This window comes from Temnothorax americanus, unplaced genomic scaffold (genome assembly GCF_048541705.1).
Source record: "Temnothorax americanus isolate GAGA-0224 unplaced genomic scaffold, ASM4854170v1 Scaffold41, whole genome shotgun sequence".
NCBI lineage: Eukaryota > Metazoa > Arthropoda > Insecta > Hymenoptera > Formicidae > Temnothorax > Temnothorax americanus.
Genome location: NW_027509559.1, coordinates 392624 through 412901, shown reverse-complemented (window position 1 = coordinate 412901; position 20278 = coordinate 392624). Strand labels below are relative to the sequence as shown.

The window sequence follows — 20278 nt, the reverse complement described above, 5'->3', positions numbered from 1 at the left end:
TTAAATCGATTATCGATTTAAGTATATGGATTTACTGTTCCAAAGAAATGTTTTAAAGACCGACAAAAAATCGGCGCGCAGTTTACTGAATTTGTAAAAAATATACAAAAGTCACACAATATTATTGTTACCAAGATCCAATCCGGACCATAAATAGCATTTTCTTTAATTGATTGTACATCCATATAGGTTTAACTTATTATTATTTAATAATATGATTATCAAAATTAATTTCGTATACATTTCATTTTACGCGCATTTTATAACAAAAATATCGTTCCAAATCTACATACATTCGGTCAATCATTTTTTTAAATTTCAAAATTAACAAGTTTATTGAGAAGGAGTGAGAGAGCGACAGATTGTTAACTATACGTGGGAACGGACAATACGCGAAAACAAGATCGGTCCGATCGATTTTAGCACGGAACTCGGTTCTCGACACGAAGCATGTCAACTCACTGTAAATAATGACGTACACGGTTTTGCGACAGACATGCATCAATCTGGCAGACCTGTAACCGGCGTTCTCGCGTTTATTTTAATTAAACCATTAACTGATTCAAAGGATTGCCAAAATTGCGTGAATAATAGAGATTCGTCGCTCGCAATCAACGAACTACGTAACACCGAGTACGCGCGCCTTACTTTGATGTCGAAACTAGAAATTCGTATTTTATATGCGGGCGCCGTGTCGTATTATCGGGAATTTTCTGTTGGTGTTCTGACATGTAAAGACGGCAATCGAAAGAGATACATGTCATGCCGTATCACGGTTGGATGACGAGCAATTTATTGAACGCGCGAATGCGAAGGAAGGTAATTAACATCACTTGAGTGGGAAAGGAGCTGAATACTAAAAATATAAAGTGCACAATGTTTAGAATGATGTACGAATATGCTTCGATGATATAAATAATGTTCATAATATTTTTTGACTATTTCAGAGTCATTATTTCAGAGATAATAAGAATCATATAATCAGTTCCGTGATTTTAAACAGTGATTTAAATAGTGGTTTTAAACATAGTGATATAAATACAATATTTATTGGCATTTTGTTCGCTCTATCAATCGTTGCAATGGTTATTAATTAAAAGATATAGAAGAGAACTAAACAGGTTAAGGATTATTTGCGCAATACACCTCATTGACCTCATAACAAAATAATTATCGGTCAGTTTGTTTTAACTAAAACTAATTCTCATTTCTCATCACAGCACAAACTCATTAGTACATAATTAACAGTTTGTTTAAAACGATGAGCTTCGCAGAATTAAACGATATTGAATGCAACGTCGCATATAGTTTAAACGCATTATCTCTCATTAATTAAACGCTTTTATATAGATTATGAAATGCTGAGTGTTCCAAATCAACAAAAGCTCCAAGGAGAAATATTATTAAACGCCTTCGGTTTTTTTTTCTGCCTTATTGCTTTCCGTTTTGCTAAATAATCTCTATGCGTGACTAACGTTCCTCAGCATCTCGAACTTTTTTACTTTTACCGACACCGGGGAAAAAGCAATACCTAGCATTCGAACTGTGCATAATTAAAAACTCCTCTCGTTCCAGAATACAACTATTCGTAACTGTATACAGGATATATAGTATGTCGAGAAACTTCAGACTTCACCGTAGGACAGTAGTATTTTTCTATATACTTTAGACCTCCTCTTCTTCTTCTATCGAGCCCGTTCAAGTTTTCACTTACTTACGAGTGAAACATCTCCCTCTTTCTATCGTCTTACCAATGAATCATTACGTGCTCGCGACTCGACGCTTAATATTAGACACACAAGAAAATAGTTCATACATCGTGAATCGAAACTGATCTTCACAAAGGTATATAATCCAATATGCGCACGCTATTTTAGAAACCTATCTTCAGGGTATTTTGAGTCATTATCTATACTCGTTTTGCCAAATACTTGGGACTAATCGCGGGATCAGAGCTTTCATCAGACACAAAAGAGGTATCATTACCGATGAATAGAATCCCGCACGAACGAGACACAAACACCGCACGTCTGATTTCTCTCGCGACCATTCTCATCTCAACCCACCGGCTTTTGTGTTATCCCTTTCACTTCCCGATAACTTTGAGCACTTTCTTTTCTATTTCTCCTAATGAATATAACTCATAACAGTAATGAGAGAGAATGATGACTCCAATAGAGGGCACAGCGCTGTCATTATTTGACTTGTTTACGACCCCTTCATCACTGTTGCATATAGAATTCTTGTTAAAGCCGTGGGAAATACTGCATGCAATCCGCGGCAGATTGTCACAAGTTTCATTAATTAAGGAAACGTCTCCGAGTGAGTGCCACCGTCGTCGTTTGCCGTACGTGAACGCGAACGGTAGCGCCTGACAACGTTAAGTAGAATAGGGAATGTATAAGAAAGGACTAATATGTTCCAGAGATGACATTGAAACATTCGCTAGACTAATGTTTCGCTTGACTGTTAATAATTACCGTAACAACTGAACTTCTCTATTAGATTTACACGCTCGTTATCACAATTGGTCAAACACCGAAAGGGTGAATCTCGAGGAATTAATAATTTCTGCGAAACTTATTTTTATTTGCTTCCTTTTTTTACGGATTATGATTCTCAATCCGTGATTCTGTGTGTGTGTCTAATTCTCAAATATTTAAAGGAGAAAAAATATAATTTTAATTTGTAAGTTCTCTTATGCAAGTGTCGGTTTGAAAAGTTCAATTGTGCGATTTCTAAATATTACAATAATATCTACATATGGATAATATTTAAGCACGATTTTATCGACCCGTTTATTCTCGAAGATGGGAAGAAGGCGATGTCTGTGTTATTCACGGTGACAGCCGACAATAATTGCTTTGTTGACAATAATTGTAATGTCAGACATACGGAAACCCGATTCGTAATCTCACTTTCGTGACACACTCCACAACGGTGGACGGAGAGACATTATCTAGCATTTACCAAACATGATCCCGACTCGGGATTCGTTGGCACGCGGAGCGGCGCACATTGAGCCCTGGAACCGTGAGATTGACCCCGACTTCAACATTGCTCCGAATGCAAATCGGATAGTTTGCACCAACGCAACGGCTCGAGACGGCTCTCAGATTACGTCCTCTGCGATGCATGTTCGAGGACGCCTGACGACAGCGCGAATGTCAGAGTCCGGTGTGCGTTAGCCCAATCTAGAAAGTGACAGAGTGCTTACGTGGCGATGACTCGCGGTCCAATTACGGAGAATTTCTCCTATTAATTCCTTTTCATGTTGAATAAGCGGGGGAAAACGAACGGAATACCGTCAAATGCACGCCTCGCTAAAATTTGAACATAAACAGCGGCAAATTATGCAGAATTTTGAGGAGTTATTGAAATGATTATTATATCGTAACTATTGTTTCCGTAACCGTGGTTTCCTGCGTACTTGAATAAACAATCACTCGATGAATACGATTCGATCAAATGTACGTAATGAAGCGTACGTATTGTCATTACTGTTTATCGTGTTTTCGACCGGCGCATTAAGCATACGAGTAAATTTACATTCAAATGCATTCTGACATTTCGAAATTGGTTGCGTTACACCTGATTATAACGGTGGGGGGGGGGCTTTAATTCGCGGATGTATATAACAAAATCCTTGGTTTTCGTCCATCTGCATCGCTCTATGACGAAAGCACTGACAATAGCGCTGACATTAATTCGCTTGGTGTAGTCGCTAATAATCCTTGCCTAATAACGCGATCTATTAACAAGCATGGTTTAACGCAGCGGAATTCCTTTGTACCGTTCATATACGTAAATAGCTGATCCCCGGTGTTACACGGATCTGTAATCGACGCAATGTATGTTACTTATCAGATTGTTCCGGATAGTTGCGGAAGTCTGTGATTTTGGCCTCCTCAAAATGACATCACGTTCCCCCATCGGAGTCAATGTACTGTCACCGACATAATTGAAACGTGATATGCGCTGCTACCGGATCTAGAACTACGGTGGAAACTCCGTTTTCACAAAGGCACCGACATGTAACAAACGCTGCGCGTAACATACTTGTCCTCTTTGAGCAGAAGCATGTATATAGCTAACAACTACACGGTGTTTTTACGCGTTTGTACGCGTATTTAACAATAGAGACCTGAAAACTTCGCGTTTCTTATGCTTCAATATGAATGTTTTACTCTCGGTTTTATATACCGTTGCAAAACGTACGCGTTTAACGTCTGTATAAATAACATGCGATTAAAAGAGGATATTTTTCCAGCTTTAGTTGAGAGTTAAATATCAACTCATACTTTTTGCGCGCGGCTGTATACAAAGGGAAGGATGGAAGTTATTAATTGTTTTCTTCTTCATATTCGTGCATAAAAGTCGCGAGCTTAAAAATTTACAGCGACCCAGCGAAAGTTCATCGGTGACCGTGGCGACTAAAAGTGTGAATCGTGAAAGAAAGAACAATGCTCGTGAATTTAAAACCATCCAAGATGGCGGTCTAATTAAGAAGCAACGCGAGATAAATATGAATGTTGAACGGAAGTGGAGTACGCGCGAACGCGTAAGAAAAAGGGACGGGAGAGGAGCGAGCGAGTTACATAGTTCACCCGGAATGTCAGACTTCCTAGTCGTGCATCTTCTCTTATTTCTAAATGGAGAGATAGGACCGCTATTCTCCATTATAGATAAGCATACATGAAAGCATGTAAATCTGCACCATTTTAAGCTCGTATTTTATTCATTACAAGTGCTGACGCTGCGCAATTTTAAAATAGCCTAAAACAAGAACTGCAAACATATTGCTAAAAATGTGTTTTTAGTTAACCGTAATTATTTCGAAATGTCAGAATGCATTTGAGTGTAAATTTTCTCGTATGCATAATTGAACAAAAAAATTCCTTTAAAAACTTCTGACGCGTTTAATATTTATACAGTGAACATAATATTCCTGATTATTATCTTTAATAAATAAAACGAGTTTTGCGGGTCTTATTTCTTGAGATGGGAATTAAACGCAATGAAGCTGTTATAACGGGACGGAATGTTTAGAAAGGAGCAACGAAGTCCCCGTTTCCACAACAGAGGGAGAGAATTACTCAAATCCACGTTCCCCTATACACTACGAGCAAATGTCGCCGAAAGTCGTAAAGTGGCAAGATATGGGGTGAGCGGCGATAGGCGCGTGGTCTGAAATTTCCCGGAACACAGTTTGCAAATGCCCTACCGAAATAACCCCTGGCGGCGTATAGCCCCAAAGAGAATTTCCGATGTTAGGTCGAATGGCCGTGAACCGAAGAACACAACATCCATACACGGTACGATTTTATAGCAGCTCGAATATTCCTTGCATATACACACGTGCGGCATATCCCGCAATTTCAACTTTTCACTAATGCAATAACCAAGTGCGTGGAACACACTTGTATAAAGTATTGAATTACATTGATTTGCAATAATATTTAATGAAGTATAGAGCGAAGTATTGTTATAATACCATTATATCAAAGTTAGTAAAATGAGGAAAATCGTATGTCAGTGAAAGAGAGCCAGTTATCGTTATTTTAACACGCTCTGAATCTATGAAAAGGACTCAAGAGGAAATAGTTTGGAAATATATTTTACGGCAAACTATATACGTTTGCGTTCTGCGAGATTAAACGAAAGTTAAAACGCCGTGTTTTACGCATGCAGTTAACGTGACTGAGATTACTTCGACATATGTAATGCGCGACATGTAACTCACACGCGCATCGTCGCGTACGGTATTACAAATTCAAATGCAGCACTCATATTGTCAGAGTTATGCTCCCGAGAGGTGACTTGTCACAGAGTCGACATTTCAGAACGCGTAACCGTAGCCCCTTGTACCGATATGTAAATACAAGGCCGATGGAGATCTCGCGGAAGTCTCACCGGAGCGCATAGAACAGTGGACCGTATCATTTGGCGATTGAAATGCAGATCTCGATGCAGATTAATGACATCCCAAAGTTAGATGCGTGCTTGTTGATCCGCTAGACGTGCTTGCCTACTCTGACAGAAATGATATAACGCTCGTGATCCTCGGGTCTTCCGCAAGATGATATACGAGGAGACTCTCGCGTCGCATGACCGTGATACATATTTCCGCAATTCTTTTTGTGTAACGTTTAACATATTATAGTCATTAAATTATTAAATCATGCGCAATGTTTTCGTATAATTTTTTACATATACTTTATATAAAGTCTACGCATTCTTAATTACGTTATATCTTGTTAATTTCAAAAGAAGAAAAATGTATCATCTTTTTCGCATCGAGAACTTTCTCTCCTTTTTAGCAATAAATTAAAGTCAAAAACATACAAATATAATAGAATCAATAGAAATACATTTTCAGAGGAAATGGAGGACGTCTAAAATTTCACAAACAGGATTTGTCTCTGCGGTAACTCGATAAAGACTTTTCAAGTACAAACAGCACGAACGTGTTCGCACCGTGCTTTGTACATCGCAAATAAGGACCGGCTTACTAATAAAACTGATAAATCAATTTTCCAAAGAAATTTATTTGCTCTCGTTTTGCATCGACGATTATTGCATCATAAAGCAAAGCGTATTATAATAAATTTCACTTTAACGACCCATAAAGAGAGTTGAAAATTGAATTATTAAGTTTCGATTTTCCGATAACAAAAATACTAAATTGATTGGAAATAACTAGTAACTACGCATAGTTATTGTCACTGACTATCTGATATCGTCAAATATTTCAATTTGTAAAAGAATTAAATTGTATAATATATTTAAATTTGCTTATAGAAAAAAGCTTTGGAATATTTTTATTGTAAAATACTAAGAAAACTTATTAAATAACGTCATTACCAATTTAAAATAATTTTATACATCCAGTTTTGTAAGTACGCAACTCCTTAATGGCTCTCAGTGTCGAATATGCAAGTTAGATGTACGCTGTACCTTGCGCGTAACAGTTTTTGTCAAAGGATATGCAGGTGTAAAAGTGAGTGGTATCTAATTAGCGGTCGAGCTCTGCCAGTCGACCTTAATTCGCCGGTTGAGACTCATCACTTTTCGTTTGTCCGCCCCCATTTTCTCTCAGCTGCACGTACACACATATCTATAGCGTCATTCAGGTTTAGTACACCACTGCATTACGTATGTCGCGTGGCCGTTTGTGCATTGCAAAATAGGGATATAAAAGCCAAAATGGAATTGCTAAATTCAAAGAACGAGGGATTCACACATATAGATTTCAAATAATAAGAGAGCAGATATAATAGTGTCGGACTATTTTATATCTGAATTGTATCGTTCAATCCAAATTTTAAAATCGAAACACAAAGGGATATAAGTAAAATTACTTTTTTCTACGTAAAATAACTTTCTTTTTTTTTTTTTTTAACCTTTCCGAACTCACCCTACGGCCTCTCAGACCGTCGGAACACAAAACCGACGTTTTTCTCCGAAAACCATGTAGTTCTCCAAAACATATTATCAGAAATAAAAAGATTGACTTTATTTATTATTTCTTCTATTTTTTCATTAGAAGACATTCTCAATTTTAACAAGAAATCAAAGTTTATGACAGAAACAAACCTAATATGTTAAATATTATATTTTTATTATATTTTTATTATATAAAAATTATATAAAAATTGTCTTACAGAAACCGTATGGGTGAGTCTATGTGTCATAGAACAGAGGGTGAGTTCAGGAAGATTAAGCGATCTAATGCGATGCTACGACGACGAAAACTGCGAATCGAGTTTTTTTTTAATGTCATTCGATTATTCTTTCGATTCTCGGCGCGATGTTGGCTGTTAAGATTCGCGCAAGTGATATCGGTCATTCGAAAAATTGCTTTGGCGGCATTGAACCCTCTCTATCGGCAATAGGTAATGCTTTACCTTTCTCCCTCCCTTCCCATTACGCAAAGATTTATTTTCCTCCAGGGATCAACGATTTCCGGAAAGAGCCGATACGTGACGATATAAACTTTAATCTACACACATCATATGTCTCTCCCTATCTCAGCTTTTCCATACAATGACAAGCATGAAATATCCACATAAATTAATTGCATATAAATCTCTGATTATTTTTTCTAATAACAGATATTCCATACTTTTTATAGAAAAATGTTTCTGTTGCATAATTTGATCACATATAGTTGCAAAATATTTTTACCAACATAAACATGATTAAATAACACTTTATTTTGATTAAATAGTTTTAATTTTTGGTGATGGGATAGCTAGCAGTACATATAACATAAAAAAGAATTAAATTAAATTCCAGGCGCGTACATTCTCATGTCCACAGTGCATCGCATATGCAAGAATGTAATTGCGTTGTAAATAGTTGGGAGTACGCCAAACGGCTGTACTTCGAAAATTCAGTTTCTCCCTTTATGGCATTCTAATCTAATGCATATATTCGTGTAAACGTCGGTCGGAGGAATAAAGAACCGTAACAAAATTTTATTAACATTAATATTTTAATATTAATAGAAAACAAGACATTATGCCGAAAAGCGATTGATTCCTTTATTAAAAAGTATAATATCAGATAATTTATATAATTCATTAAACGCAGTTTATCAGATAATTCGATATAAAAAATATTCTATATACGCGTCTTGAAATTTATTTTATGATAAAATTTCAATTTAATTTCATACAGATTTTTTTAGTAATGACAGATATTCTGTCGTTTGCAAATGTTAGTTAATTTTGCCGGCATATTATTCGTCAGATTACTTGCTCACAGAAATTACTTGTTATTATACTTGTATAAGAGTCGAGTCAAACGCAATGTTTGTTGATATTACCGCTTTTAGTTTCGAGAGTTCCCGAGATCGAGTAGCAAACTTTGTCATCTTATTACGCGCAACATGAGCTTTCCAAACGCTATGGTAAACCGTGGTAAAAGCGCTGGGTAAAAGCGAGAAAGTCCGAGCGTGCCATTATCGAACGCGGTGCCTCTGTAACAATTCTATTTTCCCAACATCGCGGCATCGGTGTACGCTTTAACGGCACCAAACGCGGTATTAGTTGCGAGTTTGGTGAAAGAGCAACATTCCTACTCGCGGAAAGTTTGCCCTCGCTCTCACGTGTTTCGCAGAAGAATAGTTGCAGCATTATTCTTTCGGAATGTAGAACGAAACCAACGTTCCTCTCGCGATTCTGGCGATTCCAATCTCCCACAGCTCACAATACAACTCCTCCAGAAACGGAGAGTAAAGTTAAGATCCGATGTGCCGATTCGATCGAAACCGTTGAACCGGGATAAGCTCTACTTTCAATTGCCGGCACAGGCAGTTTTATAAACGGTGATGCGTAAGTTATGAATTTTTATGAGCGGTCGACGCTCGTAAAAATTGGTCATGACCTCGCCGAAGACACGGATATGGCTGTAAGGAATTCATGATCGATACCGGTACGTCTACGAAGAAAACGAAGCAGGGAAAGGCGAGAAAGAGAAGAAACGCGGAGGATGAGCGCGTAATACTTCCCCGGAAATTACGCTCTCTCCGCAGAGGCAGCACTTCCGGTCCGGCTATATATAAGTCGTCCCAGTAAGAAAAAGAACCGCAAACGGACATAGCCCGTAAACTTTTCGTGTCCAAAATGTTTTGTCTGCAACGGTACGTTTTGGGTATCCCTAAAAATACATCGTTATTACACGGTCGATCTAAATATACGTATTAGTTTCGCCAGACGATCACCGTCTCAAATCGTCATACGTTATATAGATTTTTTGAGCGAGTGAAAAAACGTGAAATGGAAGTGACTCTTTATTCATTGTTCTTTTATGTGCAATAACGAGCGATACCGTAATGCTCTTAAAAAGATGCAATATGTATGTATAATCCAATGCAAATTTTCGCTCGCCAATACATATATTACAAAATGCTGATATTTATTCATTTTATGCGTATCGCGTAAATCGGATATTGTTTTTCAACGTCGAACATGAAACATATTTAATGAACCAAGAGATTCTATAGGTAGACAAAAGCGACGCTGCATTCGCGGATTCGGGAAGGTAGCTCCTACCAATTAATGTTGATAATAACATAAGGTAATCAGCGATTGGTTGTCAAAATGGTATTATTTAATTGTTTCACCCCGCGCGTGACTGTCCGGATTTCGATATAACGGAATGGCGTTACGTACAACCATTCGTTTGACGTACGTATCCGAGTATCGAGCGATGAAGCTTTCAGTTAGCAACATTTCCGCGATTAAATACCGACGCTATCCACATACATTTTTCCGGAAACTTCCGATCCGTTTGTGTCCATGAGAGTTACTATTTATGACTACTCATATATTTGGAATTTGGACGCAGAAGAGCTAATAATGTACGTGCTGTTAGAATGAACTTTGCCTTGTCGACATTTGTTTATACGCATAAAACACTGCGGATTATACAGCTGTACAATTATCAACCTTTTCAACGTGTTTTCCTTTTTTTTTATGTGCAGCTCGTGGGCGGTGAATTCGACATGGAGCTGAATTTTGTGATACAGGACGCGCAGAACATCAGGCACATGCTGGAGCTTCTCGATCATTGCCCACCCAATCTCCAGGTAAGCGAGCGATGTGATGTTAAACTAGGTCGAATTAATTACGCGCGGAAAATATCCATCATAAATCCAGGGAGAGAATGCGGTAGAGAGTACGGGTAAACGAGCGCACCGTCGATATCGCAATATCGGTAATTGAAATTGAAAATCCATTGTGTGTGTAAATGTGCGACATATATATGACATGTGTGTGTGTGTGTGTGTGTGTGTGTGTGTGTGTGTGTGTGTGTGTGTGTGTGTGTGTGTGTGTGTGTGTGTGTGTGTGTGCGTGTGTGCGTGTGCGTGTGCGTGTGCGTGTGCGTGTGCGCGCGCGTGTGTGTGTGTGTGTGTGTGTGTGTGTGTGTGTGTGTGTGTGTGTGTGTGTGTGTGTGTGTGTGTGTGTGTGTGTGTGTGTGTGTGGTGTGTGTGTGTAATACAACGCGCTTCTTGCAGCGTAGTGTTATCGAGAATGTGAAGAACATGAAGATAGAAAAGTGAAGGATCTTTTCTAAGATCCTTCTCGGATATCATCGAGTATAGAGTCGAGTTACACTATTGCGTTGGAATTGATCGAAGAGTCTCAAGCTACTCAATCTTCCCGTTGCCTTGACGGTTCTTGCCAATAGACAACAATTTATATCTCTTTATGAGATTTCTCATTTCTCATGCACTATTCGGTTCACCTAATTCCGTCTGTCAACACTTTCTATAGAAAGAACCGAGAATCGCGGATTTTCTATTCACGTTTCAATTTTTATTTTGTAAATTAATGATCAACAAAAATAAAATGTCTATGGCAAGCACTGCTTAACACAAATGCACAAGGCAATTATTTAACCGTTTAAATATTTTAATATTATACCGCGATCAGCTCTTTGATACCATCGCAGAACTTCCTTTATCGCGCGCCCATTCGTTTTGTCGTAATAAAATAAATTTGCTGTACCACTGAATATGAAAATCTCCAATAAAAAACGAACGCGCGATCAATGCCGTTTATCGCATGTACGTTGAAAGCGCGTCTAATAAAACTGCGGTAATTAAAGTTATGCGAAAAAAACGGACGATTTTTTTTATGGCACATCGCAATAGCGAAATGCTAGTATGATGACGCATTGGAGAGGAAAACTGGGAATATAAGGGCATATGTACGAATTCTTGATTCTCTCTCTTTTCTGCCTTTCTCTCCATTGCTACCTCGATATTTGACGCAAAAAAAAGAGCGCGTGGCGTAGGACACGCACAAAATCTCGGCATACAAAAAGATCGGAATCCATTACACGGCAAATTTTTTCTCGAATAGAAACGCCGCGAGTTTTATTTTTTTTTGATCGAGTAGCATGAGATTTATCACCGCTTTGAAGCATCGTCCGCATCCTCCGCCGTTTTTCGTGTTGCAGGTGAAGCACCTAGAGGTACATCGATTCACAGCGAGGAAAAAATATGATCTCGCGATATCGTACTATCAATAGAAAAATAGCCTAGTATAATCTGAACGATATTGATCGATGTAGACATATGCGTATCGAGCACTGGCATATAATAACTGACCAAGAGGGACTAGTGATTTGTCAAAATATTACTGGTAGAAATAAATTGCTCAGTCCATTTCAACGAATTCTATACGAGAAAATTAATTTTCCAATATGAGAGATAAAATCTCTGCGTTCCTGTTGATTAATAAAAAATAAACGCGTTGGTTGTTTTATTTTTGTTTTATTTTTAGTGATAATTTAATTTATCCCGTTTCTGTTTAACTTTATTTTTAACAGAAAAAAAAATACCTCGAACAGCTCTATTTAATGAAAAACAAATACGCAACTATAGCTTTAAAAAAAATGCTTGAAACGGATTTTTCTTTTTATTATGTGAGTATACTTCGCGTTAATTTGGCACAAACGCGTTTGCATATGATTAATTCGTGTTTCATTTTATTTGGGACAAACTACGTACTCTCGCAAAGCTTAGGTGCAAAAATTATAAAGAGAGAGAAAGACTTTCCGCAAAAAGCACCATCTGCTATGTATCTTCAAAGTTCGTGTACGCCTCGCTTCGTTAAAAGCGGCGTACGACTTGGCGAGAAAGGAAAGTAAGGAACGGCGAACTTTTGTAAATAATAGCGGGTCCTTAGCCACACCATGTCGGATGGAGGAAAATCCGTTTACGCTTTCGTCGCTCTTCGCAAACTCATACACGACACTTGAGCCCTTCGGTGCAAACTTTTGGCGCGAAAGTAAATAGAAATTTAAACTAGATGGATACAATAGACAAAGTTATGAACGTTCTGTTCCTTCGCTAATCATCCGCGGTCACCTGTCCCTTTTCTCTATCAACGAAAACCACCAATCGCTTGTGCAGCGAAGACAGTTCAACTTTAAACCATCAGATTTACGCGCGAATTCGTTATCTAATAAAAATTTCCGCACCGGTTAAACTTTACCAAATTTCTAAATTCCTAACAGTACCGCGATTTATGCGAAAGCTGAAAAGCCGCCGTATCTAGCAGCTGTGGCTGAGATGAGAATTAATTTGTATCCTGTATGCGACTTAGAAACGCTCGTTTGTAGTGCGGTAGGATCGTATAAACGTTAAGATGCAGTTCATGGCGTAAAGGTACGAACCGAGTCTGTCTACCTAATATTACACACAAGATGTTTCCTTGCTCTTCATGTTTTCCTTGATAACATTTTTATGGAAAAGAAAAATACTTTTTGCAGTTTTAAACATTAAATATTTTGGTAACTAAATAAATATTTTAATTTAACGTTATCTTTAACTAACATATATATCTTTGATATCAATTGAGGAAATGTATTTCCTGTATATTTAATTTTGTATATGAAGGTCTTACATTCATTATGGATGGTGCGGTATTTTGATAGTATATTTTCTGGAGAACATGAACAAATTTTCCTTATTCTGTTTTATATAAATCAATTTATTTTTGTTTCGTATTAATTTACATGCACATAAATAACTTATCTGAGGTCTTTATTGTTCATGAAATATGAATATCATGAAGAAATTTAAATTAAAACTTTGTATTTTACAAAAATACCGATATTTCATATATATTTATTATAATTTTACTAAATTTCATTTTCTTTATTTTTCAATATTAATGTAAATAACGAATTAGAAAATTTAATTAATTAATTAATTAATTATATGATCGATATTAAAAATTTGTTTAAACAACATTATTGAGATATATTATTTCTATGTAATATTTCCAATTTTTCAAAAATCGTACGTAGAATATTTGATAAAGAATGTAAGGTATAACATCTTTACTGTGTGTGGAATTAACAATTTTTCTTCTACAAGAATTACTTTATTATATTTTATATTTTTTTTAAGCAAGTTCTTGTAAAATATTTTACTCCTCGTATTTACCATTTTACGAGTTTGTCTCATAAAATTCAGTTAACTAAATCTCATAATTAACAAGTTATATTATGTCAAATATTAACAAACTCTATTTTATGAGCTTTGTCTGTAGTCTGTATTTATGTATTTTCATATGCATAACAATTCGTACGTATAACATTCAATGAATAATCTCATATACATGTTCTAAGATTAAATATTGATACCAATCTATTCTAGTTTATTTACGATAAGACACAATGTATCTATGAAATATTATATTTGCAATATTCTTATTAAACTTTTAATATATGCATACAATTATGTAAATATATATCTCATAATTTCATAGTATTTTATTCTATAGATCCATTATCTCAAAATAAAGGATAACTTATCACTCATCACATAATGTAAAATTAATAGTAAATAATGCAAATTACGTCAACTTATAAAATACAAATATGTATCCGAATTAAAGTAACTCTCAAAATAATAAATACTTTCAGAAAAACAATTATTGCTCGTAGTAGTTTACTGAAGTAGTTTTAAAATAATTGTAAATGAATTTTACATAACAGTAACAAATGTAATAGTAAATAATTACCTCATGGCTGTTCCGCTGTCGCCTATTATACTAAAATGCGTGCCAGACCTCCTAGCTCCTCTTCCTCCTTCTCCTCTCAGGTTCTTTGGTTGCTCGCACACGACACTTTCGAAAACGCGGTTAATTACGATCGCACACGCTGTTCGCTATGTTAAAATACAAGGATCGCACGACACTTGGCACGGCACTCCCGTTGTTAACCGCGACGTCTCGTAAACTTGCGTAATGGACGAATCTCGAACGGTCGGTTGATATAACGCCGAAGTTATATTGCGTGGTTAACGTACGGAGCTAATTAGGGCTGTACTTGTGTTGTTCATCTAGGGAATAATTATGTCTCTCATCCTCTAGTACCTGTCACGCGTACCGAGAGATACCTAATACCGCGCAAATGACTTCAACGCTACTCACGCGTAATAGAAACAAAAAATACGCCGTACGTCGTATCGAGCGCCAACCAACTGATTACTTCCGCGTTATTTAATATTAGGTATACTACTAACTACAAAATAAAATTCTTTATATATTTTCTTTGTTAGTGAACATTTGATACATCGCAATGGCTTTTCGTTACTCGAACCGACTCGGCCCGATAATTCGTGCGTTAGGTACCGCGCTCTAAATCCGGAAATGCTAGATAAATCGACGAGAAATTCCAAGTACGGCGCGGCGCCAGATAATTTCGATCGACGTTAAGGATATGATTGTCGCCCATAAGTATGTACTACGAAGTAGCAATTTATAATTCCCTAAATTAATTGCCGCGACTACGTTCCGAGAGACAATAATAAGCGGAGCGGCCGCTACCTGGCTAACAGCTCGAGTCTCTACGTGCGAATAGTGACCTTTTATACAACAGTATGCGCGCTAATTTCAAAGCCACAAAAAAACAAATGCAGATTGCTTGGCACTGCGTGTGCTAGCCTACAGCCCAATTCATCACCCACCGCGTAATATTTATCATATTAAGATTTTAGATTATCTATAACTCGCATTTAATTGTAGAATAGAGTTCTACTTGTAATTATATATATACTGAACATTTGCATGTGTATATCTTAACACATATCTATATGTATATTATTTATAGATTTACAAATATGTGTTAAGATATACACATGCAAGTGTGCAGCATATAGAATTACAAATGTAGAAATATATATTAATTATTAATTATTAACGATATTAACTGTGAAAATCAACAACAAATGACAGACCGATGTGTATGTATGTAATTACGAGCCTTTCATGCGATATTAGTACTCATCTTTGTGATCGATTATAATTTAAAAATTATAACCTCGACCTTTTCGTATTAGAATATTTTTTACTTTATTTTACCTCCAAAATACGCTATTGTACGGTGATTGTGAGATCATTTCTTGGCTTTAATATCTGCCATGAGAACATACGTCATTGGTTTTGAGATGTATTACATATTTCACTGAATGTTCGCGTAGAGCTATCCATCTTCTTAAGATCTAAGCCTAATGGAGCCTTACTAGCGTAATGCTCGCGGAAGCGTATTTTGCTTAAATCTCTAGTACTTTTCTGTTAGAATCTTTGAGTGGACGAACATCCTGCGGGAATCGCAAACATATAGCGACGACCGCGTTAAAGAGCCACAATGCAGTTTGAAAGTGCCATTTGCGACGCATTCGTATTTATGTCACTTTGAGAAATCGACGAAAAGCTTTCTAAATGAACAGTTCACTTATCTTGCGGTAACGCAAGATGTAAATCTTGCGTTTCCTGTCGTCATCCTTTCAATGAATATCCTGAGGGAAATCGTCTTTACGGAGAATCATAATTTTTAAGAATGATATAACAGCAACAGATTTTCAAGAGAAAAAATAAGCAACCACATAACAATACCAGTAAAACACAATTTTTTTATCTAACACGTAATTAATATAGAAGTCACTTGTTTTTTTCAATTCTTTGTCACAATATAACGCGACTGATTACATTTCCTTAAAAAAATTTTTGAGAAAAAACGTGAGTGTCCCACGGACGATAATAAAGAATAGAAGATTAAATTGAATTTTTAGCATAGTAAAGCAATTTCGTCATTCGTGGATAAAGATGCGGGCCCGTGGTGCGTTTTCGAAGAGGAACATTGAAATGGATGAGACACAGGTCTCGAAGGAAAGGTCGGGTAATGTGAACGCCTTCACTCGACGTTATTTCAGAAACTGGCAAGAATATGGAGGCTAAGATATTCTTTTTGGCGTACTATTGTTTACGGTTGAACGGGTATACGTCAAATCGAATTTCCCGTTATCTGTTATCGCTCATCGCTAACTCAACAGAGCACGTCTCTCTCGCAGTAAAACTCATTACAACATCGCTACTTTATCATATATATCAAAATGTAAGATAAACGTTCCCTACTTTTTGACAAACTGCTTTTGTCTATTCCTCTTTTAGATTTCAGAACACAATACAGTAAGCGTTTTTACGTGATTGTATTTGTATATGATACATCAGTAACATTTTAAATTTCCATGTGACGACAGGAAAGAACTTTAATCCTTATAGCTCTGATTTATCAAATATTTTCAAACGTAGCTGTCTGGAAAATATATAAATTGAAAAGAATATGTTTATCTTTATGGGGAAGATAATGTGACGAATGCAATCTAACAATTTACATGATAAATTTACAACAAGCGTGTAAACGTGGATATCAGTTTTTCACTGCGCGAAATGCAACAGCGATTTGCAACGAGAGTCACAAACATTCGTGAACTCGATTTTATCCGGGTATTATGTCGCATTGTTATTTTGATGAGATGTAAAGCCGGATTACCGTTGGCGAACGCTGCACTCCACACATGCGATATTTTACGTGCATTATAAAAATCTATGATATGTATTTCTCTATAGCTGCAGTATATAAATAGATAATCAGTGTTTCAGTAACGAGATCATTGATATAATGGATATGTTATTTCAGAATTATATTTATCAAAAATTTAAATTTCATATAGTTAACATTTATGCAATAATTATGTTTTCATCTGAATTGAATGTTCATAACTGAATTAAATCTAGTGAAAAATATTGATTGTGTAGTTAATTAGCTACTAAGTATTACTGGATTATTAAAGCGTAGCATGCCCTTTAGAATTTCACCTTTATTACTTCCAATTGACAAATTTTGAACTTTTATTATAGATTTCATTACCCCCCTTATATATTGCGTTCTATTCAGTTTACTGACTATTAACAGCGTTTAAGTGTAATAACTCAGATATTGCAGGATCGTTCGCAGCTTTCATAAATTGCGAGATGGGTTATAGATGCTAGATTTCTACAACAAACGTAGGATATAGATTGTAATTCCTGCGAATATGTCATTCTTTTTTTTTTACTAGAAAAAAAAACGATGGCCGATCGTCGAACGAACTATCATTTATCAATATATCTCAAGAAAGAAATCCGATGCGTATTATACGTTTATAAAGAAATATCGAAAATTTTCATCGACTTATCGAAAACGCAACATAAAAATAACGGTTTCTATCATATATATGAAAGAAAGCAAAAAATTTGATTAATTGTGCGTTAATATACGGACAGATGCACAAAACTTATTAAACATTATTAAAAAATCAGTATAGGAATGGAGTTGATAAAATAAATTAGTACTATTAAATGGATATGTAAAATTAAAATTTTTAATCGTAGATACTTATAAAATAATAACATCTGTCGAGGATGTTGTTAAAATCAATACTTGGTGTCATATTGATAATATCCATATCTCTCTTTAGCTTGCAAGAACAATTTAGGTCAATGATTGCAAGATAAATATCAACTATGCGATCATGCAGTTGTGAAATCGGCAGTTTGCTTGTACTTTGTCAGTCATGCTAGACTCTCTTCTCTTTACCTCTCTCCCTGAATCTCACGGTTTATTAGGTTTAATTTATTCATAAGTATATCCATAATGACAGTGATATCAGTTAATCGCATATCATTACCATGGGGAGAATTGTACATAATTACCTACCAAATAATTCACGCTATTTGTGGACCAAGGGATCCAACGATTTACACAATGCAGTTTCCAACCTATACTCAAGGGACAGAGATCAATAGAAAACTTAAATGTCGAATATTAATTCGACCAGCATACTGAATCACAATTAAGTAGCAACATATTTTACCTTGTTGCGATATTTAGGTCAAATTTTATTGAACGTATATTGTGCGTTTTATTTAGATCTATAGTGAAATTATTGCTCGAGGTTAATTTGTCGCAATAAATTCCATTATTATCACAATGTTGCATATTTCACTTCAAAAGAAACCACTACGCATATATATATCTGTAATATGTATCTGTAATATATATTTGCAATGTATATCCGCAAAATATGTATTTTTCAGCTTTTATAAAATTATTCGATTTGTGATTTCATCAAGTATTACGATTAATGCATAATTTTCGAATTATTTTATAATTTAATTTCACACTAGTGTCATTAACGTATTATTAATTATTACAATGATATCAGTAATTTGCATATTCTATTTTAATATCATTTTCCGATCCGAAATGTTTGTAACACAGCATTTATATGATATCAAATAATATACAGTATAAAATGTTATTTAAAATAAAAATGAGTTATTTCAAATCAATTTATGCGATGTTTAAATTTCACGTGTAAAGGGAATATATATATATCATTCAAGAGTATTATCAAGAGAGATCTCTTACGTTATCTTCGTTACGAGATGTTCTTCGTTATCTTCCTCGCGTATATATCTAGAGCACGCTTTAAGTTTCAAGATATTTCGATTATCTAGATAAGAAGGCAAACTCGCGCAAGGGTTAAGGGAGGTAAAGGTTTCGCATTTCTAAAGATCTCACGGTTGATGAAAGGAGAAGCCTCGACAAGCCAATATATGCAAAGCCTTTATATGCGTGTAGCAAACTCGGTAAATTAGCTATCCGGACGAGAATGCAGATCATAGATGTTGTACAACCTCCAGTCGAAGCTCCGCTAATATGTTGCTCGACTGCACCGTATAGTGCATCAGCTAATTACTCTACGTCAAGTTGGGCAAAAATGCTCGCGATTTTGTATAGCGCTGTTACGGCTCGAAGGTTTACGACACGTCACCAACGCGGGAAGTTGCAGACCCGTCGACGATCGGGCGGATCGGGTAGCGCGCGCACGGTAGTAATGTTCACCTCTGCATCGCCAATTATGTTACTCGCTGGTGTTACACACACCGGTGCATTGCATGCATCTCGCTTACACGTGCTCGCATGTACAGCCACGGGTACGAATATTGGGTTATTAACCCGGGCGGAATATTAATTCTGGTTAGCAGCAAGTGTCGCGATAATGGTGACACTTGTGCCGCGGTCATGGAGAATTTATGCCGACGAATCTCGCGGCGCGGCTTATTCCGGCGAATCGATCCCGATGAATCGCGACCAGCTTCGTTCAATGATTAACCGATTGATTTCGCAACCGTTTATTAGTTAGTTTCAATGGTAACTGGACAATAAATCAAGTATTATTGTAATAATTTATGAATAGAAACGTTACTTCTATAAATAGCACAGTCTTGCCAATTTACATCTCTATATATACAATAGCGATATTTGCGTGACAATCGCGATTGTTTGCATTTATCGCATTTATAAATGGTAGATTGTTCTCTTTATTGATATAAATCAACGCTTGTTACACACGATTGTTTGAGAT

General features: G+C 36.2%; 1 protein-coding gene across 15 annotated transcripts in view; it reads left to right on the top strand.

Annotated features, from left to right (window-relative positions):
- Rg (A kinase anchor protein rugose) overlaps positions 1–20278 on the top strand; it is a 317510-nt gene that overhangs the window by 176633 nt on the left and 120599 nt on the right. For all 15 annotated transcript variants that reach the window (XM_077416089.1, XM_077416084.1, XM_077416088.1 and 12 more), the window contains one exon: positions 10490–10594. In XM_077416089.1, the coding sequence (XP_077272215.1) occupies positions 10490–10594 (105 nt within the window). The remainder of the gene's footprint in view (positions 1–10489; positions 10595–20278) is intronic.